The 19,096-nt window shown below is 44.0% G+C and overlaps 1 protein-coding gene across 1 annotated transcript in view; it reads right to left on the bottom strand.

Moving 5' to 3' along the window:
- The window catches only part of LOC138287994 (annexin A1-like), a 191,856-nt gene that overhangs the window by 37,133 nt on the left and 135,627 nt on the right, over positions 1-19,096 (bottom strand). Inside the window, exons 6-8 of the mRNA XM_069229084.1 lie at positions 8,815-8,905; positions 440-519; positions 109-165 (exon numbers count right to left, since the gene is read on the bottom strand). Coding sequence (XP_069085185.1) covers positions 109-165; positions 440-519; positions 8,815-8,905 — 228 coding nt within the window. The remainder of the gene's footprint in view (positions 1-108; positions 166-439; positions 520-8,814; positions 8,906-19,096) is intronic.

Raw genomic sequence — 19,096 nt, 5'->3', positions numbered from 1 at the left:
TTTTTTCCTGTGGCATTCTTCACAGTTTAAATAAATGATCAAGAAAATATGACAACCATATTGTTTTTTAAAAGAACAAGGCCACAAAGCAGTGAATGGAATGCTTACCCTTGCATCACTATCCACAAGTTCATCATTCACGCGGGTATCTTCACTCCTCTCACCCTGAAAAAGTTCAATCACTATGCCTTAAATTCAGAATTGCTTTTAAATTTAAAAACACAAACCACATGTGACTAAATAAACATTACTAGTTAAAAGAAATTGTATCCTGACAAGAAAAGCAAAATACACCCCATAAAATAAACAAATTAAAGTGAAATGAAAATAGGTGTGATCAGTCATCCAACTGGGTGCTTAAAAAGAAACAATGAGGAAGGGTGTATTAGAACAATGCTTTGTTTAGAGACCCAATATTACCTGAGAGTGGCATACTGACCTTGGCTAATGCCAACAAAGCTTTCTGAAAATCTCCTTTTGTGTCACCGCAAATATCTTTTGACAGGTCAGACTTGAACTCTGTAGAAAAGAAACAGAAAAACACATGTAATAACCACATAATTGTTAGACCTGTCAGCCTTTTGGTGGTCTTCTACCCAACTTTTTGTCTTCTTCCTCCATTTTTGTTTATCTCTTTTTTGCTGGTCTTAGGAGTCTGTACTCTTACCACTACTAGACGGTGCTAAAGTGCATTGTGCTCTCTCCCTAAAACATGGTAACATTGGCTTATGCCCAGCTGCATATTTAATGTACTAGAAGACCCACATAAAGTTGAGCCAGCAGAACAGACACACCTCCTGCTGCAGAACACAATCCCAAGCAGAACTGAGATCACCATCTTCGATGTAACAGGACCTCACACCAGAGCCATGCTGCATCTCGAAACTGGGGCATTGCTTTGGCTGTGCAGTTCATTTTCGACATGGATCCTCACAATGCTCAACAAACCAGTATTGAAGGCACTTTGTTCAGAGGGCCATTCTGCTCTCCATCTGGGTCAGCCTGAACTTTTTTTCCGATCCAGTGCAACCAGAATTCCAGAGTTGGTGCCTTACACCTTTTGGGCCTGTTTTTACCACAATCTTTCAAATTGAATAACTCTACTGATTGCGTTTTTGTTGTTTTTGTCTTGCTTTATTTATTTAAAAAATACTCTATTGTTCTAATACTGTTGTAGGCTCATTTTGTGGTGTGTTTTCACTGTGTTACAGGTTGAAGTGTTGCACCTTACACATTGCCTCTCAATTAAGACTGACTGGTCTGTGCTGAGGCTACCTCAGGATAAGATTGAGCACAGGTTAATTTAGGGCTTGCGTGTGACTTCACCCTGGGAAGAATCGTGGTCGGTGCTTGAGAAGGGGGGGTTTCAGCCCCCTCAACTAGTAACCCAATGTCTTACAATAATTATAGGTTAATAGCTGAAACCTTTTCTGCATTGTACTGTATTATTGTTCTGCCAATAACATACAAGAGCTAACGAAGTTGAGGGCGTTGGGTTCACTGAGTGTGCCCTCAATGTCCAAATGGTGTCAACAAGGTTTATTTGATTAAATTGATTTTATTCAAAAGGTTTCTGAATAACATAACGTTTGATTAAACTAAAATGGCTTCCAAGATTACAGAGATGGAAAGTGCTACAGGAACAAATCAGACAGGCAGTGTGGCAGGTCAGAGGAGGGGCAGCCTCTTCACTATGGCAGCAGTCTCCCAGTCCCCAGAAGCGGCATTTCAGGCCACTCAGACCAATCCAGGCACTTCTCTCATGCTGGCTAAAGCATGAGAGAAACTTCTGGATTGGGTGGAGAGAGAAGACGCAAAGAAGCACCGGGCTAGGAACATTGAGGCCGGCCTTCTTAAGGTAAGTGTCTTTTGTTTTTGTTTATTTTTTATTATTTACACATGAATACCACCCATTGCACCAAGCATTAATAAAAGCATCCACTGCTGGGTCTAAGGAGTGCACTTTGCCCATCGGAAGGCCTCTCTCTTGTCACCAAAACTGGGGTTGGGAACGCAAATCAAAGGGTGAACCTTGAAGGTCTTTCCATCTGAAATCCATGTTTTCCTTTACCACCACTAATAGAGTGGTGGCCAAGGAAAATCCTATGACTATGCTCTTATGACACAGCAGTGCAGCAGGTAGTACACTGAGACCAGGGCCTCCCTTCAGCATTCTCCTTTGACTGCTTACTAACGTACTTTGACTGGCCTACATCTCTTTAGATCAGTGACAATGGAATGCAGGGCTCATATGTACAAACGTGAATGCATATTTTACTGGAATGAGGATACATTCACAAATACGGCCCACAGCTTTTTGACCAGTATCCCCCCTGCGCAAAAAAAAAACAGTGCACACATGTTATGTGTGCTGTGAGATTACGCACCCACAAATGTCCTTTGTTGGATTGAACAAGCATATGTTGAACATAGATCTTTCAGCGTGCAGAAGTAAAAACAAATATTTTTGTGAATCAGGGCCACAGTAAAGTTTTCAGGCAACCAGGACAATCTATTATTTGCCTCAGCGCAGTCATTTCAGAGCTGAGGCTCCAACAATATTCATCTTGGAAGAGGATACTCGGAGTTGATCAATGGCTTTCGATATAGTCAAGGGAGGTTCTTTATCAAACCAACTGCCCCAACTGTCCCTGAAGTAAGCAAGTGTGAAATTCTGGTTGTTCACTGTGTTTTCTTGCTGTGCAGCAGCACCAACCACCCAGGCTTACATTCTACTCATGCTTATGCTCTTTGTGGCAGCAGTATGTACTCTTCCGACTTTGATGAAGTGATGTATGCATGACTAGCTCTTTGACACCCGCTGCCCTATCAGCTCCTCTGCTCTGTTTGAAAAAATTCATTAAGGATGCCTGTCATTCTTGACACCACAGGAAAGTGCAATCTAATACATGAATGAAGGGATTTATGAGCTGAGAGTACCAAATGTGATCTGAAGTAACCTGAGAGCTAAAGAACAAATGATGGACGGAATGCTGAACAATGTCAAAAAATCACTCCCAGTCACAGATCTGGTTTGGACCACGCCATATGCAAATCAGTCTTGAACCTGCTTCCCATGGGAACAGTCAAGCCTGAACTGCCAGGCCAGGTCCTCCCTGGACAGGAAACAAGCATCCTAGGACCAGTTTTGGGGTATCACCCCTTATCAGCCAGGCAAGCTTGAAAACAGTGGCATAGTGAGCACAGGATTCACTTCGGGGCATACCCTTCCCACTTAGGGTGAAAAAAGTAACCTGGGTGACATTCAGCCTGAAAAAGTATTGTGTATTTAGTTATCAACAGGTGTAGAGTAGAGCTTGTATGCCTAGGCACTAAACATAAATCAAACACTCAAGTCAGATCAAGTGATTACAAATGCACAATAAGGCTTTAGAAGGCACGAGGAGAGAACAGCATGATGATGGCACAATAAAGATTATTGGAAATACATCATGCAAGAGATGGACTTTAAAAGAAGAACAAAAGCTGAGCAACATGTTGGGAGATGACGACAGAAGATTAGTTTGAGAGATAGAATCCAAAAATTTAAAATAAATAAATGTAAGAGTGACCTCAAGAGGGAGTTGCATTAATCTGTCACGAGAGCTGAGCCTTAGAGAGCAGGAGCGCTGCAGAGCTGTATAGGTAAAGGTGGCTGAAGGGACAAGGTCATCCATACACTGGAAAACCAAGGAGAAGGTGTCAAATAAAAGTGGAAATGATGAGCAAGTCAATGCAACAAAAAAAGATGATGTAAAGTATGAGTATTATGAGAAAGATCGAAGAGAAGTGAAGAGCAGAGTTAAAGCTGGACTGTAAAGGAAAAAATGAGTAAGTGGAGATAGCAATTTGTAAAACAGACCAAAGTTCAAGAAAAGTAAACACTAAACATAAAATGAGAGGTTTAGCAGCAGAAATATTTTTAGAGAACAATAGATTTTGTGTATGTTATAAGGCTAAATATAGCAGTGCTTAGTTTGAGCTGGTGGTTTCAGGTGCAGGGCATCGGCACTTATTTTTGAGGGAAGGCACTTATTTTTCTGCATCAAGCAAATTAGGAGGAAGAGAAAAATGAAAAAGTGCCACGAAGGAAGAAATCAGAAAGATGCAAGAGTGAGCTAAAGAGGGCAGAGAGTGGCTGTAAATGGATTAAAGAGGTCCTAGATGGCGTTAGGGTTACACTGCCTCAGTATTTTGTGCTCGCACATTTAATTGCAGCATCCTTGTGTTTCAAAGCAGAGCCTTGGGCCCGCCATGTTTTTATCTACAAATTAAGCACTGAAATATAGCCAAAGTGAAAGGTTGTAGACATGTGCTTGTAAGAGATAATACCAAAGGTGTGAGGCAAAAGCAAGGTAATTGAAATGGGACAACAAGATGTAAAAGGAGAAGTAGGAGAAAGTGGAAATGGAAATGATAAACAGAACCACAGTTTTCAAAGGAATCAGAAGAAATACAAATAGTGACATCTAGACAGAGAACCAGAAACTGTACTATGTACAATTGAAGCAAAGGAAGAAACAAGATTAACAGTTGGGTTCACCTGCATAGATGTGATAGGATAGCAGACGGATAGATAAATGGAAAAAAAGAAGGGGACAAAAAACGTTCCTTGGATACCCCATAAAAAGCAGCTATGTGAAAATGTAAGGGAGCAGAATCCTATTACTAAAATATCATCTGACAAAAAATGGTGTTCAAATCAAGATTTACAAAAATATCAAATGTGAGAAATTATCTTTTTTTTTGCATATTCACCTCCCAAATTTGTCACTGATGCTGCTGGTCCAATGACTTTTTGAACACTGAGGCGCTGCGGTTCACTGATCACTGTATGTGTTCTGACCATTAAAAACATGTAGTATGGCTGACGCCTGACTGGCATACTTAATTTACTTATAGGTCCCTAGTATGGGGTAGTCTGCGTACCCAGGGCCTGTGAGTTAAATGGCCCGGTTAAATGGCACCAGCAGAGTGCAGCATTTACTGTGCCACTTCTAAGGTGACAACAACATGATGTTCCAACCATCGGCTAGCTCTTTGAGTCAACAACGAACGGTCGATGATTCCACCCAACACAAAGTTCTGACCGAGGACCAGGACTCCATTAGGTCCCTGTTGATGATGATTTTTTCTTCAGATCTAACCTGCAGTCCAACCTACTGATGACCCCATTGACCACGATTTCTCCACAAGAAAAAGACTAAGGACCTGATTTAGATGTTGGTGGTAACATTTCTGCCGTAGCTTTTTGAACAGTTTTCCTATCCGCCGGCCTGGCAGTCTGCTCGTCCAATTTAGATGTTGGCAGGACCACACCACAGCCAACAGACCGCCGGAGTGCCGCCGAGTCTGCCAGGAATCTCAACCCATGTCGACAGCACAAAAGGAACCAGTGGCTGGTGGCAGGACAGCAGCCACAGATACCACCATGCTGATTTAGAAGTGCCTTCCCGCCAGATCGACTGTGTCGGGGACACCACCAACTCAAGGCTGGCAGATTGGGGAAGGAAGGGGGTGAGAACCCACTTTCTCCCCCTTTTTCTCTTACCTTTTCGACTGGAACATGATTGGAGGACTTCTGGCATTGCTGCTGACACTTCAACCAGCAGGGCATCAACCCCGTCATCGCTGGACACGAAGGTGACTAATACATGGGACTTGTATGGGGAGGGGTGAGAATGTACCATCAAACGAAACCCGACTGTCAACATACATGTAAGTATGTTTTTTTGTTTTTCTTGGGGTTGGAATATGTGTTGACATAGGTAGTCACATACATTGTTTGCAACACACCTATATCAGCACATATATCCAAGGGGACACTCCCCCACTCATCGCCAACCCACCACCATCACACTGCTAGTACAGTGGAATCATCTAAACCAGGTTGGTGATTTACTGCCAGGCCGATGGTGGTGCAGTCCAATCGGCTAGCAATGGAAAACCTCCGCTGTTTGTTTCCCACCCGCTGACATCTAAATATGGCGGGGGGTACTCCAACAGCTCAACTGAGTGCATGGAACCGCCAATGCGGCAGGACAGTAGTAAGACCGCCAAGGTTTAAATCAGGCCCTAAGTCAGAAGGTAAGCTTTTCACCATGAAGACCGTGGTCCCTGTATCGGACCCGTACTTTGTTTCTCTACATCTGATTTTTGTTGTTTTGGTGTCTAATTGCACATTAACTTTTTCTCCAGTTTTACAAATTGGAGTGGGATTCTTTTATGTTGTGTATTCTACTTTTTAACTTTTTTTGGTATTGATAACTGCTTAATGCATTTTTCTTACCTTAAGCCTGTCTGCTCTGTGCTTCAGCTACAGGGGATGAGCTCAGGCTTAAATTAATAAGACCTCACTAGACCTAGCCAGGAATAGTGCCATTAGTACTTGGAAAGGACTACCATTAATTTCAACTAATAATCCACATTCTCACAGCACCCTATTGGAGTTAATAGTAGAAAATGTAGGAAGATAAAAGTATCCAAGGGATGAATGGATGGTAAGAAGATTAGGACAGTCACTTTGTGAAACACAACTATACACTCAAGTAATTTGTGTACACTACTTTAAGATGACAAGCAGAGTGACGATTATAACAGCCTGCAAAGAGAGCTGATCTGCAGAGGTTAGTGAATACAATTATCCAAGAAAGCTGGAGGCTGTCTATCTAGATTTAATTTCAGAATTTCATACATGAAGGTGGTAGAAATGAATGGCCACAGAGAGGCAAAGATGTTTTTTTGTAAAGGTGGAATATAAACAGCCCACTTCATGGAGTCAGGCAAAAATGCTAGCAGAGATTGAAAGGTTAATGACTGTTGTGAGATATAGAAGAAGGTAATATCATTGATGAATAAATGATGAAGCCACTGGATTAGGGGGTCAGCAGCGCTTGGGTTAGCAACTGGAAGAAAATAACAAAGCTCAGAGTCTGATATCTGATGTAGGGGTGGGCAAAACTCATGTAATTTGCTTTTCCACAATTATGTGAAACTTTGAAAAAGTTACATGAAATTATGTGTAATAATGCAAAATGCAAAACTGGCATTTGGTGTTATGTTTTTAGTGCAAAATGCATCCTAGTGTCCACTTTGGATGTGAGGATTCATTTTACACTCTAAAATAGCTCAATAAAACGTAAATACCAACATCCACTTGCGTTTTGTTGGTCACCTACATTTGTGGTACATTTTTAATGACATGCAATTGCACGATATGACACAATAGCAGAATTTCTTGTAACACGAGTTGTGTGAGATTACTGCAATTATGCTCGATTTATGCCAGCATAATGAAAATTTTGCCTGGGCGTAAATGGGAAAATCTAGAGAAAAAGAGTCTAAAAAAAAAAGGTTATTGGGCTACCATAGGGAAAATAAGAGATCAATTATGCAGTTAAAGAAGTAGCAAAATCAGAAGTAGAGAGAGAAAAGCAAGGCAAGAGATTGGGAAAATGTTTGAAATTAAATAGTAGAGACCGTGGGTTTGGTGAAAGAGTGGTGATAAGTGTCAGAAAATAAATTTTCTTGGCAAACAGAAGCCTAGAGTCACGCTGAGTGAAGAATGGAGAGAAGGGTTTGGTAAGTATAAGAATGTGTGTTTTTTAATAACAGTCCCACTTTCAGCAGGTATGATTGCATGGAACAGAGAGAACAACTATAGCAGGGAGGCCTGCTGGAAGATTCAAACAATGGAGGGAGGGAGTAGAATCGATGTAGGTCAGAATGGAAGGTGAGAAGTAGTTGAAAAGACTATTCAGGTCTGCGGGAGTGTAGGGTTCAGGTTAAATGAGTGGGAAAGACATTGGGGTCGATTATGACTTCGGCAGATGAAAAAGGCCACCCATCGAAGTCCCAATGAGCAGGTTGCCGCCAGTGCGGCCGCCTTCCCTCATTAAGAGTTTCCCGCTTGGTCAGGTGGCAGAAACGGTGGCTCTGTGGGAAAAGGCCTACAGCATTGTCTCTGGCTCATAATAGAGCCGGTGGCAATGCTGTAGTGCGTAGGGTGCAGTGGTACCCATTGGGATGTTCACTGTCATAACACAACTAGAATCAGAGAGAAGCCAAGAGAGAGTTGAGACCATTAGAAATAGCAAGGGCATGGGAAGCACGAGTGGACAGTATGAAAGATTTGGACAATAGATCCCCAGATTCATTCTCGGCTAGATCATAGTGCATGCAGTACTTGAACTGTTGGGTAGCCCAACAACTATACATTCCCCACACACTGACAACACAGGAATACTCCCTCACTACTGACTAACCTATCAGTTACAATATGTTACTTGTGATTGAAATGGAAATTAGAACTCCATAGCCGAACCACTTTTACAACACAATAGAACTGATGACTCAATAGGGATTGGAAGGGAGGAGGCAGGGCCCTGATGGTTATCAGATTGTTGTTGTTAACTGTATCCGCTTGAAACAAAAAAGTATAATATATGCAGAAGTATAGCTGTGGCTTGTACTATTCATATATTTGTCATAATGTGAGGTATCTGCTAATAAACATTTGTTTGAAAATAATAACACAATTAGGTAAGTATTTTGTTCCAAAGATGAAAAGCAATTTCATTCCAAATGTGTGTGCTTTGTAATTGGACCGTTGGACCGTAACATGGACCGTTAATGATTATCAGAAGGGTTTTACTATAAGAGTGGTTCTTGTCTTTTCCACATTTGCTTCACTATTTCCTATTAAGCCTATATTCATATTCCCCTCATTTAGCAACATAAAATCTAAAGAGAAATCATGGCCAACAGTCCTATCAACATGCATTTTAACTGAGGTAAAAGTGACTTAAATATTACCTTCTTTGTAAACCTTATTGATCTCCTTGATTTCTTTGTTGTTTCTCGAAGCAAGGATTTCAATGAGGGTGTCTTCATCTGTTCCCAAACCCTAGATAGAAATAAAATGTAATAAACTGCCATTTCATACAACACGAGACACCGCAGTTTATGCCTTCTTTATACTTTCTAACCCAGGATTTGGAATTATGAGATATGTACAAATAACAGACAAGCACAAGTGGACATACCTCTGAATAATTTATCGGACAGCTTGATTTGCCTTCGCACTATAAAAGGAAATTCTGAAGATTCAGTAGGTTTACCAACATGCATACAATTCCAAACCACAAAAGGACTGATTCTCAAAGATAGCTTATGCTGTTGAGTAAATTTACACTTTGGAGTAAGTCTACTTATTTTGGTATTCACAAACTACGAATGTAGACTAATTACAGAGGTGTAATGTACATGTTTCCAACCCCAGAGGAATCGAACTGGTTTATTATTGTATCTGACCCTCCTTAAACCTCTCTCGCTTCTCCCACCCACAATTACTAATAAAATGTGTACTTAAGTGTGTGGAGACTCCACACACAAGCAAAGGTAATGCAAAGGCATAAAACTCTGCATTTATGAATTGCAATTTGTAGTATGCTTTTTAGTATTAGAAAGTGATGTTTGTGAATCATGCCCAGAGTGCTTGATACACAATATATTTATGGAGTGGAAGACAGATGCACTTAGAAAACAAGTTTTAAAAAAACAGTTAGGGGCTTATTTACAAACCCCTTGCGTTGCTTGTGTGTCACTTTTTCCAATCATACCTAACTCTGATTCTGATTCACAAAGGAAGGACTGACGTATTGCTGCATGTAGCGATGCCAATTGAGCAATGATGTCCTCCTCCTCATTCTAATTGGTGGTAAATGAGGACCTTCACTGCAGCACATCCATCTGTTTTCCGTATCGTAAAGGCAATATATGCTTCTCCATACTCTGCTTTAAAGTGGATGAGACTCATTAGTTAATACTTCTTCTAAGTAATCACATTGAGAGCCTCGTGATTAGGCTTGCATCTCTTAGACCATCAAGGAAGTGTCCCTTCCTGCACATGTGGCAGTCCTTCAGCCAGCATATGGAAACTTTCTTTTTGGGCGGGCATATGGCTAATGATGAGATCCTGCTCCAGTGGTACTCCTCCACAAATATTCCCTTGTGTTCCTCCCTCTCCCTTTATTCTTCTCCGGAAGTTTCTAAAAAAATTCACAAAAAATTGATGCCTAGTAACCATGAATCTAGAAAGCATTTTCATGTTCCCAGTGGCATAATCTAAAGATGCTCTGCCGGTTTTTAAATGGAGAACCATAAACGGTACCAAAAAAGACACCATGTCACCGAACCTGTTCAGTCCACAGGATCAGAGAGTGAAATACAAGGTGCTCATCGGCTGCATATGTCTGCTTAGTTGCAGGAAACGACAACAAATCAGTGCCAGCTGCTCTTCCAATCCCTGACTGCCTCCTCCGCACAAAAACACTAGATATCCGTGTTCTTTGTCTCAGGAAGCTGAAGTTTTGGAAGAAGAATTGGAACAAAGGGGTAGTTATGGACAGGGACGTGTAGCATTTGCACGATAATCTGACCTTTCCTGACCCACGGTTCCATAAAGTGGAAGACGGATTTTTTGCTCAATACCAGAGAGTGACTGACATCTCCTGAATAGTGCTGGGCAATAGATACAAAGGGGGAATAATGAATGTCGAGTGGCCTGACTTCTATACTTGCAGTTATCTATTGTCACAGTTTAGTTTTGAGCGGAATTACTTGGATATAAAAAGTGGATTAATTGATAGAATTACCCTCTCTCCAGGAATCCATCATTTTTGAAACCGCATCTTCTTTGGATACTGTTTAAAATAAATAAGAGGTACTAAATAAGTGTACTGACTCTGTATCCAATTGTGCAGTAACAGTCTGCTTCTACAAAACGTAATATAGGCTCTACCAAGGAGATGCACATGGGAGCGGGTTGTTTTCTCTTCTGTCCTTAGAGGTTCAACAGTTCAGGTTAATATTAGGCATTTCATTTGAATGTCTCTGCTCTTTGGCAGTATCTCTTCCATCAATGCATCATTTCCTGACAAGACATGTGCTCCAAGAAGTCAAATACATCCCAGAAGACGTTTCTGAGTCATTTCACATCTATCATTCATGGGCTCTTTAGTATGCTTTCGGAACATCTCACTAAAAAGTCAGCATTCAATAGTAAGCTGATGATGCATGAACGTTATTCTGGGTGGGTCAGATTTTTGGAGCCTGCAGAAGGTTTGGTCCTCTTCCTTCTTCCAGTGAGTTTAGTTAGACCTTTCTTGGCAGGGGTCATGACAGGAATTCCCCTTCATTTGACAAGTCCTGTTATGAGCCTTTATTCACTCTGCTACCTCTCCCTTCTTGACTATGCTGATCGAGTAGGAAGTCACCTTCAGGATTCCTTCACCTCTTAAGAGTATTCCGGGTAATATGCATGAGTACTTGAGATCACAGCCAAGGGGTACCAGTATGATTCTATGGAACTTCTTCTTTCAAAGTCCAGCTTCTCTATATCCTTTTCATTGCCAAGCCCTCCTATAGGAGATCCAGGATCTGTTAGTAAAAACAGCAGTAATCCAAGTTCCAGAAAAGGAAAAGGATCTGGTACCTTATTTTGTCATGGTTGTAATAGAAGGCCTTCAGGAGATCTCAGTCCCTCACTGGATTTAAAAAGCCTGGATATTTTTTTCTACTTTGCCAACTAATCAAGATAGTTAGTGTTCAGTCCATCATTTTCCTGATATCTGTGGCACACCTCCTAACTTCATTGGACCATTGGATGCCTATCATCAAGTTCCCTAGAAATGTACAGGGTCCCCTAGGGGGACTGGGGAGCCAGTCTTTGGAGGCACATTGCCAGTGAGGAGAGGGATTCACTACTGGACTCACCCCTGAGAAGTATAGGCTGAATTTCAGGGACAGCCAGGAGCTACCCCACCAGTCCTGGGTAGATTATGTGGTCTACTTTTTCAAGGCACTGGGTAGTTGGGTGATAAGCAGCAATGTTTATGGTTGCAATGGCTTGCACAATATGATTGCAGGAGAGCACATATTCAGTAACTGCTTTGCAGAGCTGTGCCAACACCTGAGAGACAGCAATATCACTTTGGATACCTATCATCAAGTACCCATTCACATCCAATCACTGAGATTTTCAGTTATGTGTACTGAATCAACATTACCAGTTCTATGTCCTTCTGTTAGGACTGGATCTTGGTTCCTAAGGTCATAGATTTATTAAAATACCACTGTTCCTTTCCCAAGGGACTTGTCAATGTTCACCAAGTATATTAGTTTCTGCTTAGCTAAGTCCCAGCTGGTACCTTCTCAGCTACAGTTCATAAAAGCAATATTTTAGACAGACAAGAGCCTTCCCCAAGTAACTCAAGCTGATCACCCACCTGTCTGTCCTTCTCGTTGAATCCGACCAGTGCAACAGACTGGGATTGGGTAAGGGGTTTAGGGAGAGATAGTAGCTTTTTTAACAGTAGTTGCATTGCCTGAGCTGCTCCTCACGTTCAGCCTCTAGTTCACCATCTCCCATCACATCATAACCCTTGTTCCTAGAATTATAATAATGTGACTCCAGTCACCATCAGATACAGAACCTTCAATAGTGGCTTGTGCTGACTCATTTAGGCATGGGGTCTTTTTAGTTCCTCTCTCTAGTCAGGTCATTACTACAGTTGCCAGCTGCAGAGTTACATTCTGGGGCAATTCTGTACCATAACTCTAGTCTCCAGATGAGTCACAAAATTAAACAAATGGATGGAAATGGCAGCAATCTTTTGTGCTTTTCTGTCCCTGTGCTTCTTTTCGTCAACACCCACTGTGGAACTGTAGAAATAGCCAGGTAGCACAAGCCTATGCCAACTGGCAAGGGGGTTGCATGTTCCCAAGTTGGCATTAGCAGCTCAGGAATTGGGCAGCTGGGCAGAGTAAACTCCTCTCCCTGGAGTTTATTTGTGTGCAGTGGGTGGAAAATGGGCATGTGGGTCACCTGAGCCAGATCTTCCCCACTCCACATCCCTTTGTTGTGTCCAGTTGTATTTCAGTACATATATTCCTTAACAATTCTGTCTCCACTAAGTCTGATTTTGATTTCAACATTGTCCAGGGTGATTCACAAAATCAAGAGCAGGAAGGTAGAAATACTTCTGATAGCTTGTTTCTAGCCAAGAAGAGCTTGATTTCCTCTTCTCCTAAAGCTACCTGTTCAACCTCCCTGTGTGCTTCTCACTCACCCTTCTCCTCTGTGGGGGCCCTCTTATTTCAAACTCCTCTCTTCTTCATCTGCAATTAAGGCTCTTGACTTTAGGAGATAGGTTTGCAGGCTCAGGGTTGTTCTAACAAAATTATTCTCTGTAGATACCAATTTCAATGTCCTAGCACCCTTAAAGTGCATGCCTATCAATAGTGTCACGTTGATACCTGGTATTCTTCTAAGGGGATTCAGAACATCTCCTACTTACCAACAATGTTCCTTAATTTTCCCAGGGTGGGTTCCTCCTCAATGTGGCTTTATGTACACTACTTAGTAAACTGACACCTGTCCAAAACTGTTTGGGGATGTGGAGGGGTCCAGTGCAAAAGAGAGGAAAATACTCAAACAAAATAACTCTTTCCACTCGGTTGAATTAAAGATGACAAGATCCTTTATTGTGGATCCACGGCAGGCACTAGCATCCGTTCAAGAGGAAAGCCAGGGTGCAAGTGCCAACCGAAGACTGCAGAACCTTAGAAAAGGTTCCATGATGAGGTAATAAAGAATTAACAGTTTAAAAGGAGAACAACAATACACATATAATAGTAAACACAAAACATGTCCATATTACATCAGCTAAGACTCTCATTTTATAGAACCTTTGGTTTACCGCCACCTATTTTATTAATGTTTTCATACCAAAGTCCACAGCCTCATTTCACACTTCCATCTTTGTATTTACCTGTGGAGTTAAAAGGTCTTCAGGATGCCCCCTTTGACATCTGGAACTTAGAGACCTTACATTTATATCATTTAAAGTTGTGTTTCTTGTGGCAATTTCCTGTGGTTGAATATAGGGAAAAAATGGAGCTCTGCTCTCCCACAAACTTTTCTCCATCTATTTCCAGACAAAGTTTGATTACATTCAGGGCCAATTTTATTTTTTACAATAGTCTCCTTTTTTATTTCATTTTGAACAACTGATTCTTCCACTTTTCTCTCCTTCACTTTTCTCAGCTGAGAAGATGGAATGACTCTCTTTGGATGTTCAGAGGTTCTTTCTATTTATTTAAATAACAACGTGTTAATCCTCTTTTAGGAGTTATAAACACACAAGACCAGATTTAAGAGGGCCTAGCGCCATTCCAACGCAATATTAGTGTTGGACTTTTGCTTATGCAGGGTCATCCCCAGTCTTTTTTTGCCTCCTGCCTCCTAATTTTTTCTGACATGTTGCTGTTGGCTTTTCAACTCTGAGCACTTTACCACTGCTAACCAGTGCTAAAGTGCATATGCTCTCCTGTTTAAATTGTATGTAAGTGGTTTATCCATGATTGGCATATTTGATTTACTAGTAAGTCCCTAGTAAGGTGCACTAGAGGTGCCAGGGCCTGTAAATCAAATGCTACTAGTGGGCCTGCAGCACTGGTTGTGCCACCCACATAAGTAGCTCTGTAATCATGTCTCAGACCTGCCCCTGCAGTGTCTGTATGTGTATTTTTACACTGTAAATTCGACGTGGCAAGTGTACCCACTTGCCAGGCCTAAACCTTCCCTTTCCTTACATGTAAGGCACCCCTAAGGTAGGCCCTAGGTAGCCCCAAGGGCAGGGTGCAGTGTATGGATAAGGTAGGACATATAGTAATGTGGTTTATATGTCCTGACAGTGAAATACTGCCAATTTCGTTTTCACTGTTGCAAGGTCTGTCTCTCTCTCATAGGATAATATGGGGGCTACCTTTAAATATGATTAAAGTGTAGATTCCCCTAGAGAGTAGATGGACATGTGGAGTTTGGGATCCCTGAACTCACAATTTAAAAATACATCTTTTAGTAAAGTTGATTTTAAGATTGTGCGTTTGGAAATGCCACTTTTAGAAAGTGAGCATTTTCTTGCTTAAACCATTCTGTGACTCTGCCTGGTTTGTGGATTCCCTGTCTGGGTCAGTTTGACAGTTGGGTTGTTTTTCACCTCACACCAGACAGTGACACAAAGGGAGCTGGGGTGTGATCTGCATTTCCTGATTAGCCATCTCTGCTAGGAGGGAGGGGTGGAGTGGTCACTCTCATCTGAAAGGACTGTGCCTGCCTCTGACAATGCTGTCTCCAGCCCCCTGGTGTGTGTCTGAGGCCTTGCCTGGGCAAGGCAGGATTTCACAAGAAGGTGTGAGTCCCCTTTGAAGAAAGGTGACTTCAAAGACTAAAATGGGTATAAGAAGGGCACCCAAACTTACAAACTTCAGAAACACTTCTGGAATCAAGAGGAACCTCTGCCTGGAGAAGAGCTGATCGCTGAGGAACAAGTGCTGCCCTGCCTGTGACTGTGCTTTGTGGAGCTTTCCTGCAGTGCTGCTTCTGCCTGAGTAAGAGGGCAAAGACTGGACTTTGTGTGCCTTCCATCTTGAAGAAGAAATCTCCAAGGGCTTGATGTAGAGCTTGCCTCCTGTTATTGAAGTCTCAGGGATAGCAAAGACTTCTTCCTGCCAGCACCTGGAGTCTCTGGAGAGACCCCTACTCTGCTCTGTGGTGCCCTTCCAGTTCCTGGGACCCTGAAAGGAGAGGCTGGCAGCCTAAGGACAAAAATACACGCACCGAGCGCCGTGCGGAGAAAAGATCGACGCGAATCCGATCGCGGCTGAGAAAACGACGCGACGCCGATTCCGCAGCTGAGAAACGACGCCGCAGGAAACGCGACCGAAAAACCGACGCCCGGAGCAGGAGAAACGACGCGCAGCATCGCTGACGGAGGCTGAGAGATCGCACCCTGCGCCGCGGGACTTTCGGATCGTCGTGTGGCTGGCTTTTTCAACGCGCACCGCCGTGCCGAGTTGTTTTCGACGCACACAGCCGTGCAGGGTTACTTTCGACGCACACCGCCCGTGCGGGGTTATTTTTGACACAAATCAGGTACATTTTTCACGCTAGCAGCGCTAGTGTGGTGTTACAACTACCTAAAGACTCTTTTTATTTTAAACCTTAAAAAAATCATAACTTGACTTGTGTATGTTGGATTTTTGTCGTTTTGGTCTTGTTTTGTCTAGATAAATATTTCCTATTTTTCTAAACTGGTGTTGTGTCATTTTGTAGTGTTTTCATTAAGTTACTGTGTGTGTTGGTACAAATACTTTACGCCCAGCACTCTGAGGTTAAGCCTACTGCTCTGCCAAGCTACCAAGGGGGTAAGCAGGGGTTAGCTGAGGGTGATTCTCTTTTATCCTAACTAGAGTGAGGGTCCTTGCTTGAACAGGGGGTAACCTGACTGTCAACCAAAGACCCCATTTCTAACATTGGTGACCAGCGGTCGGGATTGGACTTGTATTTGTACTTCACATACAGTAATTAAGTGTACACTACTGTTTTGATCTCAGACCACTACGTGACCACATACTACTTGTTTGGTGATCTTTTGATTTTTCTCTTAAGGACTCTTTTTATTCTACTTCCATGATTTTGCTGATCCCTTGACCGATTCTTTTTACTTCATTGGGAAATTATTTTTTTCTGCCTTTTGGAACTTTGCACTTGTGACCATCATGTCTCAATCTGGAGATGCAACAGCTGGAGCTGTGTTTGAAATGGAGAAACTGAAGGAGTACTCAGTTGCTCAATTGAAACAGTTCCTTAAAGATCTTGACTGTCCCACTGAGAGCTCCACCAGGGAGGGGGTGACAATCAAGAAGGCTGGAGGGCACACAGAGGAGGAGAATATGGGTGGGGAAGTGCAGAGGATACACAGTGGTGTAGTGGAAGAACCTGTTACGCCTGGGGGGAGGGTCCCCAGGAGGGATGGCAGGGTGTCACCCAAGGGTCTGACTCCTGAAAAGTTACAGGACAGACAGGCAGAGAGGGAGTACCAATGGGAGCTGAAAAAGCTCGATTGGGAGTGGAAAGAGTTGGAAGAAAGGAGGAGGAACTTAGAGATTAAAAAAATGATTTATGCTTACGAGCTTAAATTGAAAGAGCTGGAAGTCATGAGGGCTGAGTCCAGCTGGAATGGTGGCAGCAACAATTGTATATCCAGTGATGCTGAAGAAGTGCACATGCCCAGAGATGTGGTGCCCTACTTGAAGGAGGGAGTTAACACACGCCAGGAGGTTCAGGGGTATGAGGTAGCTCCAGTGATGCACAGGGTCCCTGAGGTGGATTGGGGAACTGGCATGGGGAGTCATATTCCTACTGGTGGGAGGGACACTCTACTGACTCTAGGTGAGAGTGACAGGGAGAGGGGTTCCCCCAGGTAGAAGTCCTGGTTATGGAGTGTGAAAACATCCCAGAAGAGTGTGGGTTGAGTGTCAGGGACAGTCAGGTACTGTCTCACCAGTCTCAGGAGGGTGATGTGGGGTGCTTTTTCAAAGCAGAGTCACTGGATGGTTGGGTGAAGGGTACTTTGGTTAATTCATGTGAGGGGCTGAGTGATGTAATTGCTGGAGAGCATATGTCTAGTCCTTATTTTCCAGAGCTATGCCAACACCAGGTGGAGTGTGAGTTCTCTGACCCCAGGGAGGCAGACTTCTGGGTGAGTACCAGAGAGTCTGAAGAGGCATTTGGGGGTGCTCCTGAGAGGAGTGGTCTAGGTAGTTCCCAACCAGGTGAGGTAGGGAAGGATTGTAGTGTCCCAGGTAGGTCCCAGTGTAGTGGGATGGGTGAGGGACCCCATGTCCAGTCTCAGAGGAGAGGGAATGGGGATGGGTTGAGGCCCAAGGTGCCCGAGATCCGGTCCCAGGTCCTGGAGGGTTCCCTGCGGGAACACCAGGAGGGGAGCCTAGCCTGTACCATAGGGCCATCTGTTGAGGGAGACCCCACAGTGTCAGGAGAACTTGGGGGGGCCGCTGTAGCCAGCGTCCCACCAGTTCTGGTGTCTGGCAGTACCACTCCTAGTGAGGGGGTGCAGAAGTCCAGACAGAGGGTTGAGAGGGGGTTGCGGACCCCAGTGGAGAACCTGGAGGGTCAGGGGTCAGCTCTGAGAGCAGAGCCCCCCATGAATGACCTTGGTGAGACCATTTCTGGGTTGGGGGGAATCCAGACTCTGTCAGATGGGCAGAGGTCAGGAGACCTGCGCCAGCCAGACTCTTGTGTGGCCCTTCGGGACAGTGTGTCCCTTGAGGGGGGTAAGTGTGCCCCCCTGGAAGTCCTGGTGTGCCAGGCAATGGTTTAACCGCAGGGTGGTGACTCTGGGTTGAATGATCAGGTTCAGGGGGTAAACTCTGACCTGATGGGGGGTAAGTGTGCTCCCAAGGAAGTCCTGGTGTGCCAGGCAGTGGTTCAACCGCAGGGTGGTGACCCTGGGTTGGATGACCAGGTTCAGAGGGTAAACTCTGACCTGGTAGGGGGTAGGTATGCCCCCCAGGAAGTCCTGGTTTGCCAGGCAGTGATCCAGTCTGTGGGTACAGACCCTGGATTGGGAGGCCAGGTTAAGGGTGTCCCCCCTGACCTGGAGGAAGGGGCTACTGCTAACAGTGCCCCTACCATGTTGTCTTCTGGGGGGGCCACTCCTAGTTGGGTGGTTCAGGACCCCAGAAGAGAGGGCAGGGGGAGGGAAGCCTCACCCCTGGCCCTGGTCCAACCTGAAGGTACAGACCCCAGGTTGGAGGATCAGTTGCAGGTTAACATCCCTGCACTGGTGGAAGAATTGTGCAGGACTGCTTCTACAAGCACCCTGACAGTTTTTGACTCTGGGGGTGCCGCTTCTGCAGGGAGGTTACAGAGCCCCAGAGGGGAGGACCAGGGTCAGGTTGTCATCCCTGACCTGGTGGAAGAGAGAGTGGTCAAAGGGTGCCAGGCACCTGGGGCTACCACCCCCCACTCTCCACAGTCACAGTGGTTAGAGAGGCCTGAGGTCGGGCTCTCATCCCTGACAGTTGTCTGGGGCCACTGTGGCTTGCTGTCCTGGTGGACAGAGTTGCCCCTGGGGGGGGGAGGACGAGAGTCACACCCCGGGGGTGGAGTGGGCAACACCACTGTGTTGGCCCTGGTGGTACTATCTGCCCATTGCAATACATCTGTGAG

This window comes from Pleurodeles waltl, chromosome 1_1 (genome assembly GCF_031143425.1).
Source record: "Pleurodeles waltl isolate 20211129_DDA chromosome 1_1, aPleWal1.hap1.20221129, whole genome shotgun sequence".
Classification (NCBI taxonomy): Eukaryota; Metazoa; Chordata; class Amphibia; order Caudata; family Salamandridae; genus Pleurodeles; species Pleurodeles waltl.
The sequence above is the reverse complement of the archived record's forward strand: the minus strand, read 5'-3'. Positions and strand labels throughout refer to the sequence as shown.